General features: G+C 42.9%; 1 protein-coding gene across 1 annotated transcript in view; it reads right to left on the bottom strand.

Annotated features, from left to right (window-relative positions):
- Nucleotides 1–3,143: 3,143 nt before the first annotated feature.
- LOC103269400 (calreticulin-like) overlaps nucleotides 3,144–13,567 on the bottom strand; it is a gene marked incomplete at its 5' end in the record, with an annotated part of 27,260 nt that continues 16,836 nt past the window's right edge. The window contains 2 exons of the mRNA XM_008066988.1: nucleotides 3,144–3,365; nucleotides 6,113–6,205. Of these exons, the coding sequence (XP_008065179.1) occupies nucleotides 3,144–3,365; nucleotides 6,113–6,205 (315 nt within the window). The remainder of the gene's footprint in view (nucleotides 3,366–6,112; nucleotides 6,206–13,567) is intronic.

Raw genomic sequence — 13,567 nt, forward strand, 5'->3', positions numbered from 1 at the left:
ATAAAATTTAGAAGTGACATTGTCACTGACCAAAGATGATAAAGGACCATGTAATGAGTATGATTAATGAAATCTTCTGCACCTGAAGTTCAGCTAGCCAACAAAGGAACACAAACTGGAAGGAAATACAAGAAGTATTGTCTTTCTTCCTAATATGTGTTGATGCCACATTTTTACACTGAATACCTATTACTTTTGAAAATTAAGCTTATACATGTTTTAAAAATTCATCTGGCCAGGCGCAGTGGCTCAGGCCTATAATCCCAGCACTTTGGGAGCCAGAGGCAAGAGGATTGCCTGAGCCCAGGTGATCAAGACCAACCTGGGAAACTTGGCAAGACTTCGTCTCTACAATAAATAAAAATTTTAAAAATTAGCTGGGTGTGGTGATACATACCTATGGTTCTGGCTACTTGGAAAGTTGAAATGGAAGGATTGCCTGAGCCTAGCAGGTCAAGCCTGTGGATAGCCATGAAAGTGCCACTGCACTCCAGCCTGGACAACAGAGTCAGACTCCAATTCAAAAAAAAGAAAAGAAAAGAAAAAAGAAATCAAATGGAGAAGTACAGTTCAGTGGCAGAATGGTGGTATTCAAAAGAATGTTCTAGAAAGAAATGCAAAAAATTTCAAAGTCTGTGTGCAGAATGGGTGGGACTATGCATATAAAATGCATAGTTAAAATTACCATAATTTCTGGAAATAATATATGCACAATAAATCAAAATAAAATTAATCAGAGGTGAGAACAGCAACTTTTAAAAAATATTCAGACCAGGCAGCATGATACAAGTTCATCTGGTGTAAAAGTTTATTCTTCCAATGCACCTACAATCCCAGTGCTTTGAGAGGCCAAGGCAGGAATTTCACTTGAGATGAGGAGTTCAAGACTAGTCTGGGTAACGTAGTGAGACTCCTGTCTCTACAAAAAAATCAGCCCGACGTGGTGGCATGTGCCTGTAGTCCTAGTTACTCAGGAGGCTAAGGCGGGAGACTCGCTTGAGCCCAGGAGTTGGAGGCTGCAGTGAGCTATGATCACACCACTGCACTGGAGTGCAGTGCAGTGCAGCCTAGGTAACAGAGCAAGACCCCTGTCTCAAAAAACAAAACAAAAAAACCTTAAAAATACATTCAAATAGATCCTTCTTGTTTACTCTTCCCCTAAAATCCTACGTAAAAGTCAATATATGTATCTGATGATACTGAAAATATCTAACAATTGGTAGTGTATACACCTGACCAATCAGATCAGACATTTACTCATCAGACTGGCATCCCTAAAATACGGATCACCCTAAACATTAGTCCTCCAGACCCAAAACAAAATGTCAGACCTAACACCTGAAGTCTTGCCCTTTTTATAATAGAAGACTCTTAGGTTATAGAAATAGGTATAAAATTTTCTAAACCAGAATATTCCAAAAATTGTAAGGTTCAGAAACCACACCAGGCAGCAGTCTACAGAAAGCAAGGAAGAAGAAACTTTTGTTGTTCCCTCCTGACCTTGCTATTCTACTTCCTGTTTTCTGGGTGGCCCTGCTCCTTGACACTGAAATCTGGTCCACACATCCCTTCTCCAGTGGATAGACTCATTTTTTAAAATCTGGCTCAAAAGTCACTTCCCTCATGAAGTATTTCCTGAAACCACGAAGCAGAATTCTGTTTATTTTTTTCAACTAATTTATACTGAGAATCCACTATATTCCAGATTCATATTTGTAGCCCTGGCTTATCTTTTACTGAACTACAAGACAGTCATGTCAATGAGCCTCACTCCCCAGATGTGGGATGTAAGTTCTAAAAAATACACCTAAAAGGATATTTCTTCCATATAGAAGGTTGCCTACTCTATGTATTCAATAGTAATAGATATTTACTCACTCATTCCACAGCCTGGTGCATTGGAAGAATAAACTTTTACACCAGATGAACTTGTATCCAGACATTGGCCCTGCCCCTTACTAACTGTATGACCTTGAGCAAGTGACTTACCTACTCAAAGCAGTTTCCATATCTGTAAAATGAAGATAATAATTTTCTTTTCTTTTCTTTGAGTGAGTTGGAGTCTCACTTCATTACCCAAGCTGGAGTGCAGTGGCACGCTCACAGCCACCCCAGCGTCGACCTGCTGGGCTCAGGCAATCCTTCTGCCTCAGCCTTCCTAGTAGCTGGAACTACAGGCATTCGCTACCACGCTCGGCTAATTTTTGATTTATTGTAGAGACAAGGACTTATTGTAGACCAAGTTGCCCAGGCTGGTCTCGAACGCGTGGGCTCAGGCAATCCACTTGCCTCAGCCCCCCAAGGTGCTGGGATTACAGGTTGAGTCACTGAACCTGGCCAATAACAATTTTCATAATAACAACAGTTGTTATGAGGATTAAATGAGCACATTGTAGGAGTGCCATAAATGTATGGGAAAGTGCTTTCTAATCTGTAAAGAGCACCAGGAGTGCACATGAAAATGATGCTGTGAGCGGATGGTACAAAATAAAATAAATATGAGACCAGCGAACCTACAAACAAGTGACAATTACTTTAAAATAGAGCAAAAAATAGCAGATAAACAAAAGAACTTTCACAAAGTGTTTCTCCTTACATTGAGGGGAGGTCTGATTTTGTTTTTAAGTGCTTGACCCATCTGCAAGAGGAAAAAATTGTCTATATACAAGCACAACCATCAGCACTGCTCAGTAAATACCAAGTAATATACAGATTTAAACAAAACAAAATCCTTAGGTGTACTGGAATAAATTGAAAATGAGGCTCAAGTTTAAACAGAAGTTTATTTACCAATAACTAATTTCATAAACACCGTGATAATGTTAGTAGTCATAGACTATTTTGGGACTACATACTTATAACACGTACTTTACACACATTAGCTCACCTAATCCCTACAATAACCTCATATAATAGAAATTATCACTCCTTTTCCACTAATAAGGAAATAGAAACTTTAAGGGGTAATGTGACTTTCCCCAGGCCATACAGAGCAAAAGGAGTGCAGTGGAAATACAAATCTAAAATCTATTCAAAAGCAGCAAGTTATTTTGATCCTCTAATTGTGCCAACCTTATAAACATTTCTCCTTCCAAGTAATAGCATTTACCTCTAACGTTGGCATTTTTCCAACAGTTACAGAGTTACAGTTCATCCTTCCAGTCAGCAAGGGCTTCTTCATTTTTACCCGGAAATGCTCCATCAGCATCTCCTTCCAGCATCTGCCTGTCATTTCCCTTTTCTTCAGTTCTCCAGAAGTCATCATTGTCCTCCTCCTCCTCCTGTTCCCTTTTCCTCTGGGCCTGTTCTTCCCGCTTTCTTTTTTCCATTTCCTCATGCAGTTCTCTCCATTGCTTCTCTGGGTCCTGTTTAGAATGTGGAATTCCAAAATAATTTACAGATGGTATTTTTTTAAAAAATCAACCACTTTAGAATTGTCTGGCATCTTGCCTCAGTCTTAAGAGTTCTGGAATGTTATTTATATATATTCACATTTTCAGGACGTGTGGGGTGGATAGAAATGTGTGTGTAATTTGTTTGTAAATAAAATTGGTTCATATTCAACAAACATTTATTGAATGCCTACTATACTGCTAACCATGGTGACTGACAGACAATCTACACACATGATTTTTATTTTTTTATTCATTTATTTTGAGAAAGCAGGATTTATTGAAAGGACAGAAAAGCTCCCACAGTGAGAGGGGACCCAAAGAGTCCACTTTCTAGATGAGGGATCTAGGTTTGGACTTTGTTTATTTATTATTTGAGTCATAGTCTCACTCTGTCACCTGGGCTGGAGTGCAGTGGCATGATCACGGCTCACTATAGCCTCAACTTCCTGGGCTTAGGCAATCCTCCTGAGTAGATAGGATTACAGGTGTGTGCCACCATGCCTGGCTGATTTTTTTATTTTTCTTTCGTAGAGATAAGTTCTCACTATGTTGCCTAGGCTGGTCTCAAACTCCTGAGCTTAAGCAATCCTCCTGCCTGATTCCCAAAGTGCTGGGATTACAGGAATGAGCCACCGTGCCCAACTGAGGTTTGGAATTCTTTGTACATTTCTTTTTGGTCTCCCCAGACTGAATGTAAGCCTAGTGAGGGCAGAAACCTCCTATTTTATTTCACTGCCATATCGCCAGCATCTACAACAATGTTTTGAACAGATACTCAACAAATATTAATCTCTGTCAAACGAATGTGTGGTTTAACAGTAATGGCTAGGCCAGGCACGGTGGCTCATGCCTGTAATCCCAGCACTTTGGGAGGCAGAGGCAAGGGGATTGCCTGAGCTCAGGGGTTCGAGACCAGCCTGGGCAACTTGGTGAGACCTCATCTCTACAATGAATGAATGAATGAATGAATAGCTGGGCATGGTGGCGCATGCCTGTAGATCCAGTTACTTGGAAGGCTGAGGCGATAGGATTGCCTGAGCACAGCAAATCGAGGCTGCAGTGGCCATTAGTGTGCCACTGCACTCCATCCTGGGTGACAGAGTAAGACTCCTACTCAAAAACAAACAAACAAAAATAGTAATAGCTCCCATATATTGAGCACTTACTATATGCCAGGAACTTACAAGATAGATGTTACCATTATTCCCAATTTATAGATGAAGAGAGGTTAAATAACTTGCACAAGTTTGTACTAGTAAATAATAGCACCTGGATCTGAACCTAAGCAGTCTAGCTCCAAAACTCAAGTTCTTAACCAATATGTAATAGTGCCTCAAGAAAACCATTTTAGATAATAACCCCAAAGTAAAGCAAGACAAAACCAGTCTAAAAAGTATATAAAAGTCTAATATTGTTCCCATGATGACTACTTCTATGTTTTTAAATAAATATTAAGTATCAGTGTTTTCTCAGGCCATATGCGGTGGCTCACAACTGTAATCCCAGCATTTTGGGAGGCCAAGGCAGGAGGATTGCTAGATCCCAGGAGTTCAAAACCAGAACTGGGCAACAAAGGGAAACCTTGTCTCTACAAAAAATAGAAACATTAGTCAGGCATGGTGGTATACACTTATAGTCTAGCTACTTGGGAGCCTGAGACAGGGGGATCACTTGAGCCCAGGAAGTCAAGGCTGTGGTGAGCTGTGATTGTGCTGCTGCACTCTAGCTGGGTGACAGAATGAAACACTGTGTTAAAAAAAAAAAAAAAAAAGCTGGGATCGGTGGCTCAGCCTGTAATCCCAGCACGTTGGGAGGCCAAGGCAAGTGAATTGCCTGAGCCTGAGGGTTCAAGACCAGCCCTGGCAACTTGACAAGACCTCATTCCACAATAAAATAAGAAATTAGCCGGGCATGGTAGTGTACACCTGTAGTTCCGACTGCTTGGAAGACTGAGGCGGAAGGATCGCCGGAGCCCAGCAGGTCGACACTAGGGTGGTTGTGAGCATGCCACTGTACTCTAGCCTGGGCGATGGAGTGAGACTCCAACTCAAAAAAAAGGTTCCCTCAAAACAAATTTTGGAGGGTATCCATACTTTTGCTGGTACTCTAATCATCAACTTAATCTGCCTGTTGGATAATCAAGCACTGAGCAAAAACTTGCTTGAAAGGACCTTCCTGAAGAACCAGGAGGTCTGGATGGAGAGTGTCATTGTCATGAGATCCTAAGTATCACTCCACCCATAAAATAGTTGTGGGAGGGCAGGGGAGCTGGTAAACAGCACTGTCACCTTCTTTCTCCAAGGCATCCATCAGAAATGGGCTCAGTGCCTCCCATCTAGATCAACACACTGTGGGCAGGTGGTATAACACACAAAAGAAGCACGCGCTCTGGGTTCAAATTCTAACTCAGTGAGTTAAAGGCTGTGTGTAACTGTGAGCACTTTATACTCGGAATTTCAGTTCCTACATCTGAAGGGGAGTGATAATATCTGTCTTGCTGGTTGTTTTAGGGCTAACTGGGGTCACTTTTGGAAAGTACTTACAGAACCACAAGTACAGAGTTGTGGATATTCAATGAATGTGAGTCCTCTCTCCCACCTCTCAGGGCCACGTGACCGGAAATGAGACCATGACTATGAGGCTGATTTTAAGATGCTGATAACAGTGCACGACTGAGGAGTCAGACACATGGAATCCAGGCTAAGAGAGTATCTTACTTTTCTTGTTCCCCAGGTATTATTTCCAACCTCTTCAGCAAACTCTTCATCATTTGTAAGAAGGAAATTGTCAAAGATGCTGCCTGATTTTACCTGTTTGAAATAAAAACAATGGGATAATTATAACTAGGTACCTAAATGTTGAAGGGTTTAAAAATCACAATGGGGGAAGTAGGGTTACTAGATGCAGATTCCCAGGCTATAGGCACAGAGATTTAATTCAATAATTAAAGTTGGACAAGGGAATACAAAGGTTGTTAATAATCCAGAGGGTCCTGTAATCAATCCCAGCACTCTGGGAGGCCAAGGTGAGAGGATTGCCTGAGCCCATGGATTCGAGAACAGCCTGAGCACCTTGGCAAGACCTCATCTCTACAATAAATCAAAAAATTAGCCAGGCATGGTAGTGCACGCCAAGTAGTTCTGGCTACTTGGAAGGCTGAGGCAGAAGGAAAGCCTGAGCCAAGCAGGTCCACCCTGGGGTGACTGTGAACGTGCCACTGTACTCCAGCCTGGGCGATGGAGTGAGACTCCAACTCAAAATAATAATAATCATCATCATCACCATCATCCAGAGGGTCCAAAATGCTGTACTGCGCCAGCTGATATACTCTAGAAAAAAGTTAATTTACTATTCCCCAAGGTTTTGTGCTCCTTAAGTCTCTGACCCCTATTTTAGAGGTTGTGAAGAAACTGTTATCACTCTACTAGACTCCACATTGGTGCCCAGTGGCTCTTGTCCCAACTCAGATTGAAGGTGCCGAGACAGGCACAGCTAGCCTAGTTTAGATATAGATAGGTAAGCTTTGGCTGGGCACAGTGGCTCACGCCTGTAATCCCAGAACTTTGGGAGGCAGAAGTGAGAGGATTTCAATAGGCAGGTGCGAGTTAAATAAATAAGGAGCAGGTTGGTCAGCATACAGACACCTTCCTATTGGAACATAACTCTCAGAACAGTCATCCCACTGAGCAGGCTCACCAGAACCAAACTTGGAATGAGGGGTGACTGGCACTGTCAGTCACAAAGGCCATAAACAAAGGCAATGGGGAGTTACCAGAGATCCTGAGGAATGATGCTCTAAGAGTTAATTAAATAGTAGCTTTTCTAATTATCTCAAAAGTTCCTTGGGACACAAGTTAAACCTAGGAGTGCAATGATAAGAATTAAAACTTGTAAGAAGTCACGCTTAGTGGCTCAGCTTGTAATCCCGCACTTTGGGAAGCTGAGGTGAGTGGATTGCCTGAGCCCATGGGTTCAAGACCCACCTGGGCAACTTGGCGAGACCTCCTCTCTACAAAAAATCAAAAAATTAGCTGGGTGTGGTAGCACACGCCTGTAATTCCGGCTACTTGGAAGGCTGAGGCGGAAGGATCGCCAGAGCCCAGCAAGTCGAGGCTGTGGTGGCCGGGAGTGGCCACTGCACTCCAGTCTGGGCGACTGAGTGAGACTCCAACTCAAAAAAAAAAAGAAAAAGAAAAAAGGATGCTTCATCATCATTTTGGGCAATATGTACACCTTTCTGCTAACAGCATTCTGTGCCTTTTCCCTTACAGCATCCTTGTTCTCTCTTGAACGAGTCTTTTTCTTTTTTTCTCTCACATGAACTGTACTTTAAAACCCTCTCTGTCAATCACTCTGAAATTCTTTCTGTGGTGAAGTCAAAAGCCCACAGAACTACACCCCATGCCACCTGACATCAGTACTTACCTCTGATGATGCTCATATATAGATGCCTTTTAAAAATTATTTATTTATCTTTTGAGTTGGAGTCTCACTCTGTTGCCCAGGCTGGAGTACAGTGGCACACTCACGGTCACTGCAGCCTCAGCCTGCTGGGCTCAGGTGATTCTGCCCCCTCAGTTTTCCAAGTAGCTGGAACTACAGTCATGCCCCACCACACCTGGTTAATTTTTTGATTTACTGTAGAGATGAGGCCTCACCAAGTTGCCCAGGCTGGTCTCGAAACTATGAGCTCAGGCAATCCTCACCTGACCTCCCAAAGTGCTCCCGGCCACTGCAGCCTCAAACTGCTGGGCTCCGGCGATCCTTCCACCTCAGCCTTCCAAGTAGCTGGAACTACAGGCTCACGCTACCATGTCTGGCTAATTTTTTGATTTATTGTAGAGATGAGATCTCGCCAAGTTGGCCAGGCGGGTCTCAAACCTGCGGGCTCAGGCAATTCACTCATCTCAGCCTCCCAAAGCATGGAATTACAGGCTGAGCCACCGAGCCCAGCTGCTTTTTTTTTTTTTTAATTGGAGAAGCAGCATGCACATTTATTTAGAATGTGCATGGAGAGAATCACAGAGTCATTGCCTTGGCTTTTAAAATATTATATTATATATTACATTATATTATAGACTATATCTTTAATAGAATCAGAAAAACTAAAAGAATGTAGGAAAAAGAAAAGGTTTGACAAGAAATGCAAATGGAATTTATTATTATCTACAATTTAGGGTCCTGTACCATAGTTCTCTGTTTTCTTAAAAATAACATTTTTAGTATTTGCAACTAAAGGAAAAGATGGATAAAATCCATGGTATATAATATATTCAATGTTTGTTTATTGCATGATGAAGATAAAATAGAAAGAGCACAGGACAACACACCAAAGAGAGAGTCTAAGCCTTGACTCTCTCCCCTACCTTGAGGAAGTAAACCTTCTCTCTCTCTCTCTCTCTCTAATCTACTTTTAAATAAACTATATTTTCCAATTAAAAAAGAAAGAAAGAGCGCAGGACATGGAGTCAGACAGACCAGCTCAACCACATACTAGCTGTGTGACCTTGAACAAGTTAGTCAATCCCTCTGAGCCTATTCCCTCATAACAAAAACAGGAAAAATAATAACTCCCTGACAGTAGTGTCACAAGAATTAAAGGTAATATATGTAAAGCACAGTGTCTAGCAGATAATAGTCATTCAATAAATAATCATCACTATAATAACATTTCAGTATCCGGATATGTTTCAAGAAGAGCAAAAGGAAGATCATTCTGTAATTTTTTACTTTAGCAGTAGGCTCAATAAATCATCAATTTGGTGGGAGCAGTTGTATGACCAAGATAAACTTTGCAGCATGAGTTATCTTGTGTCTTTACCCTAGATTTGAAAAACTTCTTACTTTTTTATAGGCAAAAAATGTTTTGGTTTTTTGTTTGTTTCTCGTTTTTTTTTAGTCAGAGTCTCACTCTGTAGCCCAGACTGGAGTACAGTGGCACACTCATGACCACCACAGCCTTGACCTGCTTGGCTCAGGCGATCCTTCCGCCTCAGTCTTCCAAGTTGCTGGAACAACAGGCGCGTGCTACCGTGCTCAATTTATTTTTTGATTTATTGTAGAGATGAGATCTACAATAAATTTGCCAAAACCAAGTTGCCCAAACTGGTCTCAAACCCGCGGGCTCAGGGAATCCTCTTGCCTTGGCCTCCCAAAGTGCTAGGATTACAGGCTTGAGCCACCGCACCTGACTGTTTTAAAAATTCATAAGAAAGGCTTTTATTGGACTCATATCACTCCACCAGCTCTGCCTCCAACAGAAAAACGCAAGAAAATATAACCACTTTGAATAGAGACGATTATTTTGCTTGAAGTCATTTGTTTAAATTGGTTTTTAAAATTCCTTGTGCAGCCGGGCTCGGTGGCTCAGCCTGTAATCCCTCGCCTTTGGGAGGCTGAGGTGAGTGGATTGCCTGAGCCTGCGGGTTCTAGACCCGCCTGGCAACTTGGCGAGACCTCATCTCTACAATAAGTCAAAAATGAGCCGGGCGTGGTAGCACGCGCCTGTAATTCCAGCTACTTGGAAGGCTGAGGCGGAAGGCTCGCCGGAGCCCAGCAGGTCGAGGCTGCGGTGGCCAGGAGCGTGCCACTGCACTCCAATCTGGGCAACAGAATGAGACTCCAACTCAAAAAAAAAAAAAAAAATTCCTTGTGCAACTCTAAGATATTTTCTTACCTTTGGGATTTTTTTTTTAATTGTCAGCAGTACTGCTTCAAGAACTGCTCATTTTTGCCTTTCCCATTTTCTCTACTTCCACGAGAACTGCTCCTAATCCCTCCTGTTCTCCTCAGTGCCCCTCTGCCCCATTCTCCTTTACCTTAAACTCATGGGGGAGGAAGGTGCCAGTCTTGCTTCCTAACTGGTGATAGTGATCCATTCATATCCTCCCTGTGCTTACATGCCTTCATCTGTAGAATGACAAAATGGAATAAAATATACCTTCCCTGCTTGCTTTCTTTCTTTCTTTCTTTTTTTTTTTTTTTTTTTTTTGAGAAAAGATTTTTCTATGTCACCCAGGCTGAAATGTAGTGACATGATCATAGCTCACCTCGACCTCCTGGACTCAAGCGATCCTCCCACCTCAACATCCTAAGTAGCTTCCCAAGTACAGACACACCACCATGCCCTACTAATTTTTTTTTAAGATTAGGGAATATACTTTATTTAGAAAGCAAATTAGAGAGAGAAAGAGGAGATTCACCTCCCCAAGGTAGGGGAAGGGGCCAAATCCAGGAAGTCTGGCAGCAACCATAGCTCCAAGAGCTCATGGCCACACCAGAGTCTAGAAAGGCAATGGCCCACTAATTTTTATTATTATTATTATTATTTTGTAGAGACTGGGTCTTGCTGTGTTTCCCAGGCTGGATTTGAACTCCTGCCTTCAAGTGATCGCCTTACACCTCAGCCTCCCAAAGTGCTGGTTTGAGACCAGCCTGGGCAACTTGGTGAGACCTCATCTCTACAATAAACCAAAAAATTAGCTGGGTGTAGTGGTGTGTGCCTGTAATTCCAGCTACTTGGAAGGATGAGGCGGAAGGATCATCTGAGCCCAGTCGGGCAAGGCTGCGGTGACTATGAGTGCCCCAATGCACTCCAGCCTGGGTGACAGAGTGAGACTTCAACTCAAAAAAAAAAAAAAAAAAAAAATCATAAAGAATCCCAAAGAAAAGAAGATTTGTTGTTGTTGTTCTCTGCCATCTCCTCCCAGGCTCTGTCCTAATCAAAAAATGTAATCACTTCTACCTGAGGAATAAAAGGTAAAGGGGTTGTGTTTGGTGTCAAAACAAGGAACAGGAGAGATCAGGAAGTAGGCAAGAAAGATACACACACACACACACACACACACACACACACACACACACACACACAATTGGAAAAGATAATGCTGGAGTTTTAGATGAAGTCTTCTGGGCTTCATCCCAGAACTGCTAGATCAGAATCTGTATTTTAATAAGATCCCCTGTTGATTCCTATGCATATTACAGTTTGAAAAGCTCTCCTCTGGCATGGTTTAAGTTCTTCAAATGGAAGGTTTGCCGGCTTAGAGAGGATGATAGAACCCAGAGTCATCAGTTCCAAATCATTTTTAATTTTGTAGTTGAACAAAGATACAGTTTAAAATGTAATATCGTAATATTTTCAGTGGGAAAATAAGCATTTTAAGGAAATGATCAGATTAGGCATATTAATATGATTACATAGGTTTAAAAGATGTGGAAAATCCAGCAGGGTATGGTGGCTCATGTCTGTAATCCTAGCCCTTTGGGAGGCTGAGATGGGAGGATCACTTGAACTCAGGAGTTTGAGACCAGCTTGGGCAGCACAGTGAGACCTTATCTCTAAAATAATAAAAAGTAGCCTGGCACGGCAACTCATGTCTATAATCCCTGCACTTTGGGAGGCCGAGGTGTGAGGATTGCCTAAGCCCAGGGGTTCAAGACCAGCTTAGGCAACCTGGTGAGACCTTGTCTCTACAATAAATCACAAAAATTAGCCGGGCGTGGTGGCATGAGTCTGTAGTTCCAGCTACTTAGAAGACTGAGGTGGAAGGATTGCCTGAGCCCAGCAGGTCGAGGCTGCGGTGGCCGTGAGCGTGCCACTGCACTCCAGCCTGGGTAACAAGAGTGAGACTCCAACTCAAAAATAATAATAATAACAATAATTAGTAGCTGGGTGAGGTGGCTTACGTCTGCAATCCCAGCACTTGGGAGGCTGAAGCGAAAGGACTGCCTGAGCCCAGGGGTTCAAGACTAGCCTGGCAACATGGTGAGACCTCGTCTCTATAATAAATCAAAAAATTAGCTAGGCATGGTGGTGCACACCTGTAGTTCCAGCTACTTGGAAGGCTGAGGTGGAAGGATCGCCTGAGCTCAGCAGGTCAAGGCTGTGGTGGCCCTGAGTGTACCGCTGTACTCCAGCTTGGGTGACAGAGTAAGACTCAAACTCAAAAAACAAAAACAAAAAACCTCAAATAGGGAGTGTCTGTTCCAGAGATCTTTGGAGGCTCTGAACTATAGAAATCACTGGTCAGAGACAGATTTGCATGGCCACAGGACCTTGCAAGATAAATGGCCGTGGTTTCCAGAGGTTCTCTTGTGTCGTGGGTATAGCCAGTTCGGCAAGGACTTTAGAAGTTGACAGACCTATGTCTGAATCTTGTCTATACTATGCACTGCTAGTTGTGTGTTCTTGGGCATGTTACTTGACATTTCTGAGTCTCAGTTCTCTGAAATGTAAAACAGGGAAATGGATGGCTCACGCCTGTAATCCCAGCACTTTGGGAGGCCAAGGCAAGGAATGCCCAAGCCCAGGAATTCAAGACCAGCCTGGGTGGGACTTCGTCTCTACAATAAAAAAAAATTAGCCAGATGTGGTGGTACATGCCTATAGTTTCAACTACTCAGGAGGCTGAGATGGAAGGATCGCCTAAACTCAGTAAGTCAAGGCTGCAGTGGCCATGAGTATGCCACTGCCTTCCAACCTGGGTGACAGAGTGAGACTCTGACTCAAAAACAAACAAAAGTGAGATAGGAAAATAGTAAGAAACAGCAATGCCTACCTTATAGAGTTATGCTAATTAAGCAAGGTCATATAAGTAAAGCGCTGACCCCAGGGCCAGTGTTTACCAAAAGTGAGTTCCCTTCCCCTCCAGAGGAATTCTCTCTCCAAGACTAAGTAGATTATGGTTTCGAGCATCGTGCAGTCAAGGCCTTCACTCTGGGACCTGCACTTGAGGCACTAACTTTTCTCCTGACTTGGAGAGGAGTCCTCCCATCTTTAGTAACAAATCTCAGAGAAGAAAGAGACAGGGAGAACAACTTTTCCAAGGTCTGAGTGCCTGGGCCCTCCTCTTTCCCTTCCAAATCAGAGGAAAGATGACAGGTAGGGAGAGGGAGGTCAGCTCAGGACATGTCATCAAGCTGGACTGATCACCCCTGACATCTGTTAGGAGATTTTATTATTTCAGAGTTTAACTACATCTCTGATTTCCCTTTATCCCTAGAACTACCTCCAAGGAGCAAGCAGGACCAGCAGAAGCAGCATAAAAAGTATTGAAACCCTAGCCAGACATGGTGGCTCATGCCTTTAATCCCAGCACTTTGGGAGGCTGAGGCGAGAGGATTGCCTGAGCCCAGGGGTTTGAGACCAGCCCGGGCAACTTGGTGAGACC

Source organism: Carlito syrichta, unplaced genomic scaffold (assembly GCF_000164805.1).
Source record: "Carlito syrichta isolate Samal-C Ts95f unplaced genomic scaffold, Tarsius_syrichta-2.0.1 Scaffold309206, whole genome shotgun sequence".
Taxonomy (NCBI): Eukaryota; Metazoa; Chordata; class Mammalia; order Primates; family Tarsiidae; genus Carlito; species Carlito syrichta.